Source organism: Poecile atricapillus, chromosome Z, assembly GCF_030490865.1.
Source record: "Poecile atricapillus isolate bPoeAtr1 chromosome Z, bPoeAtr1.hap1, whole genome shotgun sequence".
Lineage (NCBI taxonomy): Eukaryota > Metazoa > Chordata > Aves > Passeriformes > Paridae > Poecile > Poecile atricapillus.
Genome location: NC_081289.1, coordinates 696,639 through 710,365, shown reverse-complemented (window position 1 = coordinate 710,365; position 13,727 = coordinate 696,639). Strand labels below are relative to the sequence as shown.

The window sequence follows — 13,727 nt, the reverse complement described above, 5'->3', positions numbered from 1 at the left end:
ACCCCAAGGGTGGAATTTTGGGAGGGGGCGGCTCTGGGGACCCCCAAATCCGCACCCCCGGCCAGTATCGGGATTTTTGGGGTGGTTTTGGGGGGATTTTGGGGATTTTTGGGGGAATTTGGGGGTTTTGGGGGTTTTTTTTGGGGTTTATTTGTGCTTCGAGCCCCCCCCCCCGCGCCCCCTCCTCGCAGTTTTGGGTCTGGGGGGGCTCCCGGGACCCCCCCAAAATTTTCAATGTGAAAAATTCTGACCAATAAACGCCGAGCTGGGGCCGGCGCTGCCCAAAATCCTTCCCGAAATTCCAGTCCTAAAATTCCATCCTGAAATTCCCGTCCTAAAATTCCTGCCCTAAAATTCCTGTCCTAAAATTCCTGTCCTAAAATCCCAGTCCTAAAATTCCATCCCGAAATTCCTGTCCTAAAATTCCTGTCCCGAAATTCCTGTCCTAAAATTCCTGCTCCGAAATTCCTGTCCTAAAATTCCCATCCTAAAATTCCCATCCTGAAATTCCAGTCCTAAAATTCCTGCCCTAAAATTCCTGTCCCAAATTCCTGTCCTAAAATTCCTGCCCCGAAATTCCTGCTCCGAAATTACTGTCCTAAAATTCCCATCCTAAAATTCTTGTCCTAAAATTCCTGTCCCGAAATTCCTGTCCTAAAATTCCTGCCCCAAATTCCTGCCCCAAAATTCCCGTCCTAAAATTCCATCCTGAAATTCCCGTCCCAAAATTCCTGTCTTGAAATTCCTGTCCTAAAATCCCAGTCCTAAAATTCCATCCCGAAATTCCTGTCCTAAAATTCCTGTCCTAAAATTCCATCCCGAAATTCCCATCCTAAAATTCCTGTCCTAAAATTCCTGTCCTAAAATTCCTGCCCCAAATTCCAGTCCTAAAATTCCTGTCCCGAAATTCCTGTCCTAAAATTCCTGTCCTAAAATTCCTGTCCCGAAATTCCTGTCCTAAAATTCCCATCCTAAAATTCCTGCCCCAAATTCCTGTCCCAAAATTCCTGTCCAAAATTCCTGTCCCAAATTCCTGCTCCTTCCCAAATTCCTGCTCCTTCCCAAATCGTGCCTCAAATCCCGCCCCAAAATTCCCGTTCCCAAATCCAACCCCAAATTCCCTTTCCCAAATCCCGCCCCAAATCCCACTCTTCAAATTTCCCCCTCCCCAAACCCCCCCAAAATCCCCCCACCCCAAATTCCCGCCTCTTCCTTGCCCCTCCCCAAATCCCACCCCCAAAATCCCACCCCCCAAATCCCTCCCCAAATCCCTCCCCAAATCCCACCCCCAAAATCCTCCCCGCCCCAAATCCCACCTCTCAAATCCCACCCCCCAAATCCCTCCCCCAAATCCCTCCCCAAATCCCTCCCCCAAAATCCTCCCCTCCCCAAATCCCTCCCCCAAAATCCTCCCCTCCCCAAATCCCACCCCAATTCCCACCTTCAAATCCCACCCCCAAAATCCTCTTCAAATCCCACCCCCCAAATCCCTCCCCAAATCCCTCCCCCAAAATCCTCCCCGCCCCAAATCCCCCTCCCCAAATCCCCCTCCCCAAATCTCCCCCTCCCCAAACCCCACCCCCCAAAATCCTCCCCAACCCCAAATCCCCCTCCCCAAATCCCACCCCAAATCTCCCCCTCCTCAAATCCGTCCCCAATTCCCACCTCAAATCCCACCCCCCAAAATCCTCCCCGCCCCAAATCCCCCTCCCCAAATCCCACCCCAGTTCCCATCTCCCAAATCCCACCCCAATTCCCACCCCAAATCCCTCCCCAAATCCTCCCCGCCCCAAATCCTCCCCAACCCCAATTCCCCCGCCCCAAATCCCCCTCCCCAAATCCCCCTCCCCAAATCCCACCCCCCAAAATTCTCCCCAACCCCAATTCCCACCCCCAAATCCCACCCCAAATCTCCCCCTCCTCAAATCCCTCCCCAAATCCCACCTCAAATCCCACCCCCAAAATCCTCCCCTCCCCAAATCCCCCTCCCCAAATCCCACCCCCCAAAATCCTCTTCAAATCCCACCCCCCAAATCCCACCCCAAACCCCACCCCCAAAATCCTCCCCAACCCCAGATCCCACCCCCAAATCCCACCCCAAATCTCCCCCTCCTCAAATCCCACCCCTGAAATCCCACCCCAAATTCCCCCCTCCCCAAATCCCTCCTCAAATCCCACCCCAATTCCCACCTCAAATCCCACCCCCAAAATTCTCCCCGCCCCAAATCCCACCCCTCAAATCCCGCCCCAGTTCCCATCTCCCAAATCCCACCCTAATTCCCACCCCTCAAATCCCACCCCAAACCTCCCCCTCCTCAATTCCCACCCTCAAATCCCACCCCCAAAATCCTCCCCAAATCCCACCCCTCAAATCCCACCCCAAATCTCCCCCTCCCCAAATCCCACCCCTCAAATTCTGACCTCCCCAATTCCCACCCCTCAAATCCCACCCCAAATCGCCCCTCCCCAATTCCCAGCCCCCAAATCTCCCCCACCCCAAATCCCACCCCAAATCCCACCCCAAATCCCTCCCCAAATCTCCCTCTCCCCAAATTCCCGCCTCTTCTTGCCCCTCCCCAAATCCCCTCCCCAAAATTCCCCCTCCTCTTTCAGCTCCCCAAATCCCCCTCCCCAAATCCCACCCCCCAAAATCCTCCCACCCCAAATCCCACCCCAAATCTCCCCCTCCCCAAATCCCACCCCTCAAATCCCACCCCAATTCCCACCCCAGATTTCCCCCTCCCCAAATCCCATCCCCAAATCCCACCCCAATTCCCACCCCTCAAATCCCACCCCTCAAATCCCACCCCAAATTCCCCCCTCCCCAAATCCCACCCCCCGAATCTCCCCCTCCCCAAATCCCACCCCCCAAATCTCCCCCTCCCCAATTCCCACCCCAAATCCACCCCAAATCCCATCCCTCAAATCCGGCCCCCCCGGGCCCCCCAATCACCGTGGGGCGGAGCGAGGGGGGCTGGGGGTGACACGGGGGTGACACTGGGGGTGACACGGGGGGTGACACGAGGGTGACACGGGAGTGACACGGGGGTGACACGAGGGGTGACACGGGGGTGACACGGTGGGGTGACACGGGGGTGACACTGGGGGTGATACGGGGGGTGACACAGGGATGACACGGGGGGTGACACAGGGGGGTGACACGGGAGTGACACGGGAGTGACACGAGGGTGACACGGGGGGTGACACGGGGCTGACACGGGGGTGACACGGGGGGTGACACGGGGGTGACACGGGGGTGACACGGGGGGTGACACGGGGGTGACACAGGGGTGACACGGGGGGATGACACGGGGATGACACGGGGGTGACACGGGAGTGACACGGGGGTGACACGGGGGTGACACGGGGGTGACACGGGGATGACATGGGGGTGACACGGGGGGTGACACGGGGGTGACACAGGGGTGACACGGGGGGATGACACGGGGATGACACGGGGGTGACACGGGAGTGACACGGGGGTGACACGGGGGTGACACGGGGGTGACACGGGGATGACATGGGGGTGACACGGGAGTGACACGGGAGTGACACGGGGGTGACACTGGGGGGTGACACGGGGGGGTCCCGGCTGCTGGGGGACCCCTCCCCGTGTCCCTTCAGGCTGGGGACAGGGGACAAGGGGACAGCCAGGACAGGGGACAGGGGACAGTCAGGACACCGGGCACGGGACAGGCAGGTGACACTCAAGGTGTCGGGCAGGTGACAACCAGGTGACAACCAGGTGACAACCAGGTGACAACCAGGTGACAAGCAGGGGCCAGGCAGTGCTTGGAGCAGGGGACAGCGGGCACGGGGGAGGTGACAAGAGGGACACGGGGACAGCGGCCACTGCCCGGGGCACGGACACCCCGGAGCCCGCGGCAGAGCCACCGTCCCTGTCCCTGTCCCATGTCCTGGGTCACTGTCACTGTCCCGGGTCACTGTCACATGTCCCGGGTCACTGTCCCTGTCCCGTGTCCCTGTTCCGTGTCCCTGTCCCGGGTCCTTGTCCCTGTCCCGTGTCCCGTGTCCCTGGTCACTGTCCTTGTCCCGTGTCCCTGTCCTGGGTCCGTGTCCCTGTCCCTGTCCCGGGTCCCTGTCCCTGTCCCGGGTCACTGTCCCTGTCCCGTGTCCCTGTCCCAGGTTCGTGTCCCGTGTCCCTGTCCCGCGATGTGGATCCCCCCGGGGCTGCCACTCCCCTCGGGATGACGATGTCCCCTCTTGTCCCCTCTGTCCCCACTGTCCCCTCTGTCCCCTCTGTCCCCCACTGTCCCCTCTTGTCCCCCTCTGTCCCCTCTGTCCCCACTGTCCCCTCTGTCCCCACTGTCCCCCCGGGACCTCGTCCCACCCCGGTTTTGTCCCGGTTCTGTCCATCCCTGTCCCGTCACCCCGGGCGGGACACGGGACCCGCGGGGATGTCCCGGTCCCTGTCCCGAGATGTCACCGTCCCTCATCCCGGGATGTCCCTGTCCCGACATGTCACCTGTCCCTGTTCTATCCCGACATGTCACCGTCCCTCATCCCGGGTGTCCCTGTCCCTGTCGCGACATGTCACCGTCCCTCATCCCGCGACACCGCTCCGCATCCCGGGATTCGCTTCACGCCGCGGGATCGGGGTCCCCCCGGGGTCACCGCTGTGTCGGGGTCCCCCCCGGTGTCGCTGTGCCCAGCCCGGGGTCCCCGCTGCCCGTCCCGGTGTGTCGGGATTCCCCCGGTATCGGGGTCCCCCCGGGGTTGTCGCTGTCCCCAGCCGGGGGTCCCCGCTGTCCCCCCCGGTATCGCGGTCCCCGCCGGTTTCGGGGTCCCTCCCGGTGTCGCGATCCCCGGCCCGGGGTCCCCGCTGCCCGTCCCGGTGTGTCGCTGTCCCCCCCCGGTGTCGCTGTCCCGCCCGGTGTCCCTGTCCCCAGCCCGGGGTTCCCCCCGGCGTGTCGCGGTCCCCCCCGGTGTCACTGTCCCCAGCCCGGGGTTCCCCCCGTTGTGTCGCTGTTCCCCCCGGTGTGTCGCGGTCCCCCCCCGGTGTCACTGTCCCCAGCCCGGGGTTCCCCCCGGTGTGTCGCTGTCCCCCCCCGGTGTGTCGCTGTCCCCCCCGGTGTCGCGGTCCCCCCGGGGGGGCGGAGCGGCTCCGCAGCCGCTCGGGGCCCGCCCGGTGCCGGTGTCCGGTGTCCGGTTACCGGCTGCCGCAGGAGCCGCCGTCCCCCGGAGCCGCCGCCCCCGCAGGTACCGGGCCCTGGGGAGGGGGCGCGCACCGGGCCCGGGGGGCTCGGGGACACCCCCGGTACCCCCAAACCCCCTCCCCACCCACCCCGGGGCGGTGTCCGTGGGGAGAGACCCCCGCCCCCACCGCCCCGCCGGCCCGGGGGTCCCTCCCTGGATCCCCCCCAAATCCGGGGGTCCCGGCCCCGCCGCCCCCCCGAGACCCCCGGAACAGGGCCCGGCCCCGCTCGGGGGCTCCGTGGGGCGGGCGGGGCCCGGAGCCGCCGTGACCTTGGGCGGGGACAGCGGGGGGACAGGGCCACCCGCCACGGGGGGACAGCGGGAGACGGGTGTCACCCGCCGGGGGACACGGGGGGACACAGGGGGACAGCGGGGGACGGGTGCCACACGCCGGGGGGGGACACGGGGGGACAGGGCCACCCGCCACGGGGGGACACGGGGGACAGCAGGGGACAGGGCCACCCGCCACGGGGGGACACGGGGGACAGCGAGACACGGGTGCCACCCGCCCGAGGGACACGGGGGACAGCGGGGGACACGGGGGACGGGTGTCACCCGCCGGGGGGACACGGGGGGCAGGGTCACCCGCCCGAGGGGCACGGGGGACAGCGGGGGACACGGGGGACAGCGGGGGACGGGTGCCACCCGCCACGGGGGGACAGCGGGACACGGGGGGACAGCGGGGGGACAAGGGGGGACAGCGGGGGACAGGGCCACCCGCCGGAGGGGGACACGGGGGTCGCACCCCCCACTGGCTGTGTCCACCCCGGGGGTCCCAGAGCTGGGGGGGGCTTTGTGACACCCCCGGAGCGGGGAGGGGACCCCCCGGGTGACAGTGACAGTGCCAGCCCCGTGGTGACAGTGACAGTGTGGGACATCCCTGGTGACAGTGACAGTGACAGTGTGGGAGCCCCGGGACCCTCGTGGTGGCAATGCCAGCCCTGGTGGTGACAGTGGCAGTGTGACACCCCCGGGACCCCCGTGGTGACAGTGACAGTGTGGGACCCCCCTAGTGACAGTGTGACACCCCCGGGACCCCCGCGGTGACAGTGACACTGTGACACCCCCAGAGACCCCCGGTGGTGACAGTGACAGTGCCAGCCCCGTGGTGACAGTGACAGTGTGGGACCCCCCTGGTGACAGTGCCGGTGACACCCCCGGGACCCCCGTGGTGACAGTGACAGTGCCACCCCCGGCTGTGTCCGTGCCGCCTGTCCCTCACTCCCGCAGGGGACACGGCGACACGGGGCAGGGGACAGGTGCCACCTGCGGGGTCCGGCAGGGGACAGGGACCGGGGACAGGGACCGGGGACAGGGACAGGGACCGGGACAGGGACCGGGGACAGGGACAGGGGACAGGGACAGGGAACAGGGACAGGGACAGGGACCGGGGTGTCCCCCCCGCTGTCCCCTCCGGGGCCGGTGGTGGCCGCGGTGACAGCGCTGACCCTTCCCTCAGTGGGGACAGGGCCAGCGCCACGTGACGGGGCTGCGACACCGCGGTGACACCGCTGTGGTGGCACCGACCCCGGGATGTCACCCACTGTCCCCGGGGTGTCACCCACTGTCCCCGGGGTGTCACCTAACGCCCCCAGGATGTCACCCACTGTCCCCGGGGTGTCACCCACCGTCCCCGGGATGTCACCTAACGCCCCCAGGATGTCACCCACTGACCCCGGGATGTCACCCACTGACCCACGATGTCATCCACCACCCCAGGATGTCACCAACCCTCGGTTGTGCCCGTCCCCGGGGTGTCCCCCACCGTCCCCAGGGTGTCACCCACCTCCCCAGGATGTCACCCACCGCCCCCGGGATGTCACCCACCCCCTGGGGATGTCACCCACTGTCCCCGGGGTGTCACCCACCGCCCCCGGGGTGTCACCCACCCCCTGGGGATGTCACCCACCGCCCCCGGGGTGTCACCCACCGCCCCCATGATGTCACCCACCCTCGTGGCGTGCCCGTCCCCTCTCTGACATCCCCTCTGTCCCCCCGCAGGTGCCACCAGCGTGTCCCCAGCATGGCGGAGGCTCACCAGGCCGTGGCTTTCCAGTTCACCGTCACCCCCGAGGGCTTGGACTTCCAGCTGAGCCGCGAGGCCGTGCGCCAGCTCTACCTGGCCGCCGTCCACTCGTGGAAAAAACGCTTGGTCCGCGCCAAGGTGAGCTCGGAGACCCTCGTGTCCCCCTCCCCGAGAGCCCCGGCGCGACCCCCGGCGTTGGGGTGACACCGCTGTCCCCACAGAACAGCTTCCTGAGCGGGGTGTACCCCGCGTCACCCTCCAGCTGGATGGTGGTGGTGGTGGCCACCGCCGGCTCCTGCTATTGCCACGTGGATCCGTCCCTGGGGCTGATCGGGCGCATCCAGAGCTGGCTGCCCCACGGGTGAGCGTGGGGATGGGGATGGGGATGGGGTGTCACCTCCCGGGGGGGGACAGGGCTGGGGTGTCACCTCCCGGGGGGGACAGGGCTGAGGTGTCACCCCCTGGACCCGGGACAGCCTCACGGTGTCACCTTCCGGGGGGGACAGAGCTGAGGTGTCACCGTCCTGAGTGGGGACAGGGCTGAGGTGTCACCTTCCGGGCACATCCAGAGGTGGCTGCCCCATGGGTGAGCGTGGGGATGGGGATGGGGTCACTGCAGGGGGGGACAGGGCTGGGGTGTCACCCCCTGGACCCGGGAGAGCCCCACCTTGTCACCTTCCGGGGGGGCACAGAGCTGTGGTGTCACCTCCCGGGGGGGGACAGGGCTGAGGTGTCACCGTCCTGAGTGGGGACAGGGCTGTGGTGTCACCCCCTGGACCCGGGACAGCCTCACGGTGTCACCTTCCGGGGGGGGACAGAGCTGGCTGCCCCACGGGTGAGCGTGGGGATGGGGATGGGGATGGGGTCACTGCAGGGGGGGACAGGGCTGGGGTGTCACCTTCCGGGGGGGGACAGGGCTGGGGTGTCACCGTCCTGAGTGGGGACAGCCCCACGGTGTCACCTTCCGGGCACATCCAGAGCTGGCTGCCCCACGGGTGAGCGTGGGGATGGGGTCACCTCCGGGGGGGGGACAGGGCTGGGGTGTCACCGTCCTGAGTGGGGACAGGGCTGGGGTGTCACCGTCCTGAGTGGGGACAGGGCTGAGGTGTCACCCCCTGGACCCGGGACAGCCCCACGGTGTCACCTCCGGGGGGGGACAGGGCTGTGGTGTCACCTGGGGGAGGGGGGACACGGTTGAGGTGTCACCCCCTGGACCCGGGACAGCCTCACGGTGTCACCTTCCGGGCGCATCCAGAGCTGGCTGCCCCACGGGTGGGCGTGGGGATGGGGATGGGGTCACACCTCCCGGGGGGGGACAGGGCTGGGGTGTCACCTGCTGGGGGGGGGACAGGGCTGAGGTGTCACCGTCCTGAGTGGGGACAGCCCCACGGTGTCACCTTCCGGGCACATCCAGAGCTGGCTGCCCCACGGGTCAGCGTGGGGATGGGGATGGGGGGTCTGGGGTGTCACTGCAGGGTGGGGACAGACCCACGGTGTCACCTGCCGGGGGGGGACAGAGCTGAGGTGTCACCTCCTGGAGGGGGGACAGGGCTGAGGTGTCACCCCCTGGACCCGGGACAGCCCCACGGGTGAGCGTGGGGATGGGGTGACACCTCCCGGGGGGGGGGACAGGGCTGGGGTGTCACCTGGGGGAGGGGGGACACGGTTGAGGTGTCACCCCCTGGACCCGGGACAGCCCCACGTTGTCACCTCCCGGGGGGGGACAGAGCTGTGGTGTCACCTGCTGGGGGGGGACAGGGCTGAGGTGTCACCGTCATGAGTGGGGACAGAGCTGAGATGTCACTTCGGGGAGGGGGGACAGAGCTGAGGTGTCACCTCCCGGAGAGGGACAGTCCCGCGGTGTCACCGCCCGGGACAGCCCCAGGGTGTCCCCACGGTGTCCCCACGGTGTCCCCACCCGGACCCGGGACATCCCCACGGTGTCATCACGGTGTCCCCACCCGGACCCGGGACATCCCCAGGGTGTCCCCACGGTGTCACCACGGTGTCCCCACCCGGACACGGAACAGCCCCACGGTGTCACCACGGTGTCCCCTCCCGCCCCACGGGCACAGCCTTGTCCCACAGAGGGACCCCCAGAAGGGACAGGGGGGATGTGACAATTCCCTTTGGGGTGGCCCCAGGGGGACCCCGCTTGGGGACATCCCCGGGGGCTCCACGAGGGGACATTCCCTGGGAGTTTCACCCTGGGGACAGCTTGGGGACATTCCCTGGGAATTTCACCCTGGGGACAGCTTGGGGACATTCCCTGGGAATGGCAGCACGAGGACACCCTGGGGACATTCCCTGGGAATCCCGCCTTGGGGACAGTTTGGGGACATTCCCTGGGAATGGCAGCTGGGGCACAGCCCTGTTTGGGGACATTCCCTGGGAATCCCAGTTTGGGAATATTCCCTGGGAATCCCATCCTGGGACATTTTGGGGACATTCCCTGGGAATCCCAGCTCGGGGACAGCTTGGGAACATTCCCTGGGAATCCCGCCTTGGGGACATTTTGGGGACATTCCCTGGGAATCCCGCCTTGGGGACAGTTTGGGGACATCCTTGGAATCCGACCCTGGGGACATTTTGGGGACATTCCCTGGGAATCCCATCTTGGGGACATTTTGGGGACATTCCCCGGGATTCCCACCCGGGTCCATCTCCAGCGATCACCCCCTCGCTGTCCCCACCGCTCACCGCGTGTCCCCCCTCGTGTCCCCACGTGTCCCCGCGTGTCCCCACTTCTCAATCCGTGTTCCCCCATGTCCCTCGCTGTCCCCGCGTGTCCCCACTTCTCAATCCGTGTTCCCCCGTGTCCCCCCTCGTGTCCCCGCCTCTCACTCCGTGTCCCCCGGGTGTCCCCCGCGTGTCCCCGCCGCTCACTCCATGTCCCCCCCGTGTCCCCGCGTGTTCCCGCCTCTCACCCCGTGTCCCCGCGTGTCCCCGCCGCTCACTCCCTGTGTCCCCTGTGTCCCCACTGTCCCCCTCTGTCCCCGCCGCTCACTCCATGTCCCCCGCCCGTGTCCCCGGGTGTCCCCGCGTGTGCCCCGCGTGTCTCTGCCGCTCACTCCATGTCCCCCGCTGTCCCCGCGTGTCCCCCGTGTCCGCCGTGTGTCCCCGCGTGTCCCCCCGTGTGTCCCCGCGTGTCCCCCCGTGTCCCCGCACTGTCCCCGCCGCTCACTTCGTGTCCCCGCGTGTCCCCGCCGCTCACCCCGTGTCCCCCGGATGTCCCCCGCGTGTCCCCCGCTGTCCCCCTCTGTCCCCACGTGTCCCCGCGTGTCCCCGCGTGTCCCCGCGCTGTCCCCGCCGCTCACCGCGTGTCCCCCCGCGTGTCCCCGCCTCTCACCCTGTGTCTCCCGTGTACCCGCGTGTCCCCAGCGAGTCTCTGAGCCCCGAAGCTCGCACCGCGGTCAGCACCGTGTCCCCGGGTGTCCCCGCCGCTCACCCCATGTCCCCCCCGTGTCCCCCGCGTGTCCCCGCCACTCACCGCGTGTCCCCCCGGTGTCCCCGGGTGTCCCCGGGTGTCCCCGCCGCTCACCCCGTGTCCCCGCGTGTCCCCCGGGTGTCCCCTCGTGTCCCCAGCGAGTCTCTGAGCCCCGAGGCTCGCACTGCGGTCAGCACCGTGTCCCCGGGTGTCCCCGGGTGTCCCCGGGTGTCCCCGCCTCTCACCCCGTGTCCCCCCGTGTCCCCCCGTGTCCCCAGGGAGTCTCTGAGCCCCGAGGCTCGCACCGCGGTCAGCACCGTGTCCCTGGGTGTCCCCTCGTGTCCCCGCCTCTCACCCCGTGTCCCCGGGTGTCCCCGGGTGTCCCCACCGCTCACTCCGTGTCCCCCGTGTCCCCAGCGAGTCTCTGAGCCCCGAGGCTCGCACCGCGGTCAGCACCGTGTCCCCGGGTGTCCCCTCGTGTCCCTGCGTGTCCCCACCGCTCACCCCGTGTCCCCGCGTGTCCCCAGGGAGTCTCTGAGCCCCGAGGCTCGCACCGCGGTCAGCACCGTGTCCCCGGGTGTCCCCGCGTGTCCCCCCCGCTCACCCCGTGTCCCCCGTGTCCCCCCGTGTCCCCAGGGAGTCTCTGAGTCCCGAGGCTCGCACCGCGGTCAGCACCGTGCTCTTCTCCACCGGGGCCTGGCTCGGGGCCGTGCTGCTGTTCCGGAGCCTCCTCCGCCTGCTGCTCTCGTACCACGGCTGGATGTTCGAGCCGCACGGCCGCATGAGCCGCCGCACCCGCCTCTGGATCGTGAGCGGCACCCGCGGGGGGCCGGGGGGAGATGGGGGAGATCGGGGGTCTGGGGGAGATGGGGGAGATGGGGAGATGGGGGATCGGGGGGAGATGGGGGGTCTGGGGGATCCGGGGGATCTGGGGGAGATGGGGAGATGGGGGAGATGGGGGATCTGGGGGAGATGGGGGAGATGGGGGTCTGGGGAGATGGGGGAGATGGGGGGTCTGGGGAGATGGGGGATCTGGGGAGATGGGGGGTCTGGGGGATCCGGGGGATCTGGGTGAGATGGGGGAGATGGGAGGTCTGGGGGATCCGGGGGATCTGGGGGAGATGGGGAGATGGGGGGTCTGGGGATACGGGGGAGATGGGGGATCGGGGGGAGATGGGGGATACGGGGGAGATGGGGGATCTGGGGAGATGGGGGGTCTGGGGGATCCGGGGAATCTGGGGGAGATGGGGGGTCTGGGGGATACGGAGGAGATGGGGATCGGGGGGAGATGGGGGATCCGGGGGAGATGGGGGAGATGGGGGAGATGGGGGGTCTGGGGGATACGGGGGAGATGGGGGATCGGGGGGAGATGGGTGATATGGGGGAGATGGGGGAGATGGGGTCTGTGGGTGCCTGGAGCTCTGGGAGCTCTGGGAGATGTGAGAGCTTTGGGAGATCTGGGAGATCTGGGATCTGTGGGTGCCTGGAGTTCTCGGGGAGCTGTGAGAGCTCTGGGAGATGTGAGAGATTTGGGGGATCTGGGAGATGTGGGAGATCTGGGGGATCCGGGGGATCTGGGGGGTCTGGGGGACCTGGGGGACCTGGGGGATCTGGGGGGTCTGGGGAGATGGGGGATCGGGGGGGTCTGGGGGAGATGGGGGTCTGGGGGATCCGGGGGATCTGGGGGATCTGGGGGAGATGAAGGATCTGGGGAATACGGGAGTTTTGGGATCTGTGGATGCCTGGAGCTCTTGGGAGCTCTGGGAGATGTCGGAGCTTTGGGGGATCTGGGGATCTGGGATCTGTGGGTGCCCGGAGTTCTCGGGGAGCTGTGGGAGATGTGAGAGCTTTGGGAGATGTGGGAGATGTGGGAGATCTGGGATCTGTGGGTGCCTTGAGTTCTTTGGGAGCTCTGGGACTTTAGGGATCCATGGGAGATGTTGGGGTGTGGAAGATCTGGGAGCTGTGGGAGCTTTGGGAGTTTTGGGACTTTTGGGATCTGTGGGTGCCTGGAGTTCTCAGGGATCTGTGGGAGATCTGGGAGCTCTGGGAGTTTTGGGAGATGTGGGAGCTTTGGGACTTTTTGACTTTTGGCATCTGTGGGTACCTGGAGCTCTCGGGGAGCTTTGGGACTTTTGGGAGATGTGGGAGATGTGGGACTGTGGGAGGTTTTGGACTTTTGGACTTTGGGGACTTCTGGGATTTTGGGGACTTTTGTGATCTGGGGTGCCTGGAGCTCTCAGGGAGCTGTGGGAGCTCTGGGACTTTTGGGATCTGTGGGTGCCTGGAGCTCTTGGGGATCTGTGGGAGTTTTGGGATCTGTGGGTGCCTGGAGCTCTTGGGGAGCTCTGGGAGTTTTGGAGATGTGGGAGATGTAGGGGGGGTGTGAGCTTTGGGGGCTTTTGAGACTTTTGGGACTTCGGGGACTTTTGGGATTTTTGGGACTTTTGGGATCTTTGGGTGCCTGGAGCTCTCAGGGAGCTCTGGACTTTTGGACTTTGGGGATTTTGGGGATTTTTGGGACTTTTGTGATCTGTGGGTGCCTGGAGCTCTTGGAGAACTGTGGGATCTTTGGGACTTTTGGGATCTGTGGGAGATGTGGAGGTGTGGGAGATCTGGGAGATCTGGGACTTTTGGGATCCGCAGGTACCTGGAGTTCTCGGGGAACTTTGGGACTTCTGGGGGATGTGGGAGCTTTGGGGACTTTTGGGACTCTTGGGGCTTTTGGGACTTTTGGGATCTGTGGGTGCCTGGAGCTCTTGGGGTGCTGTGGAAGCGCTGGATCCTCACCCCATCCCTCCTCCTCCTCCTCCTCCTCCTCCTCCTCCCCTTCCTCCTCTTCCTCCTCCCCCCCCTTCCTCCTCCTCCTCTTCATTTTCCTCCTCTTCCTCCTCCTCCTCCTCCTCCTCCTCCTTCCTCTTCCTCCTCCTCCTCCTCCCCTTCCTCCTCTTCCTCCTCCCCCCCTTCCTCCTCCTCCTCCTCCTCCTCCTCTTCCTCCTCTTCCTCCTCCTCCTCATCGTCCTCATCGTCCTCATCATCCTCATCGTCCTCATCGTA

General features: G+C 66.2%; 2 protein-coding genes across 2 annotated transcripts; one reads left to right on the top strand and one right to left on the bottom strand.

The window, feature by feature from the left end:
• Window positions 1–5,020: 5,020 nt before the first annotated feature.
• LOC131592654 (carnitine O-palmitoyltransferase 1, muscle isoform-like) lies at window positions 5,021–12,514 on the top strand. Its single transcript, XM_058864312.1, has 5 exons — window positions 5,021–5,220; window positions 7,219–7,381; window positions 7,465–7,604; window positions 11,307–11,578; window positions 12,489–12,514. Exons 2-5 carry the CDS (start codon window positions 7,241–7,243, stop codon window positions 12,512–12,514), a joined length of 579 nt encoding a protein of 192 aa, XP_058720295.1. The 5' UTR covers window positions 5,021–5,220; window positions 7,219–7,240.
• Window positions 12,471–13,526, bottom strand: LOC131573860 (uncharacterized; the record flags this gene model as incomplete). The annotated part of the gene is made up of 1 exon (XM_058828190.1): window positions 12,471–13,526. A coding segment is annotated over one exon (936 nt), but the record flags the coding sequence as incomplete, so codon positions are not given.
• Between the last annotated feature and the right edge of the window lie 201 nt (window positions 13,527–13,727).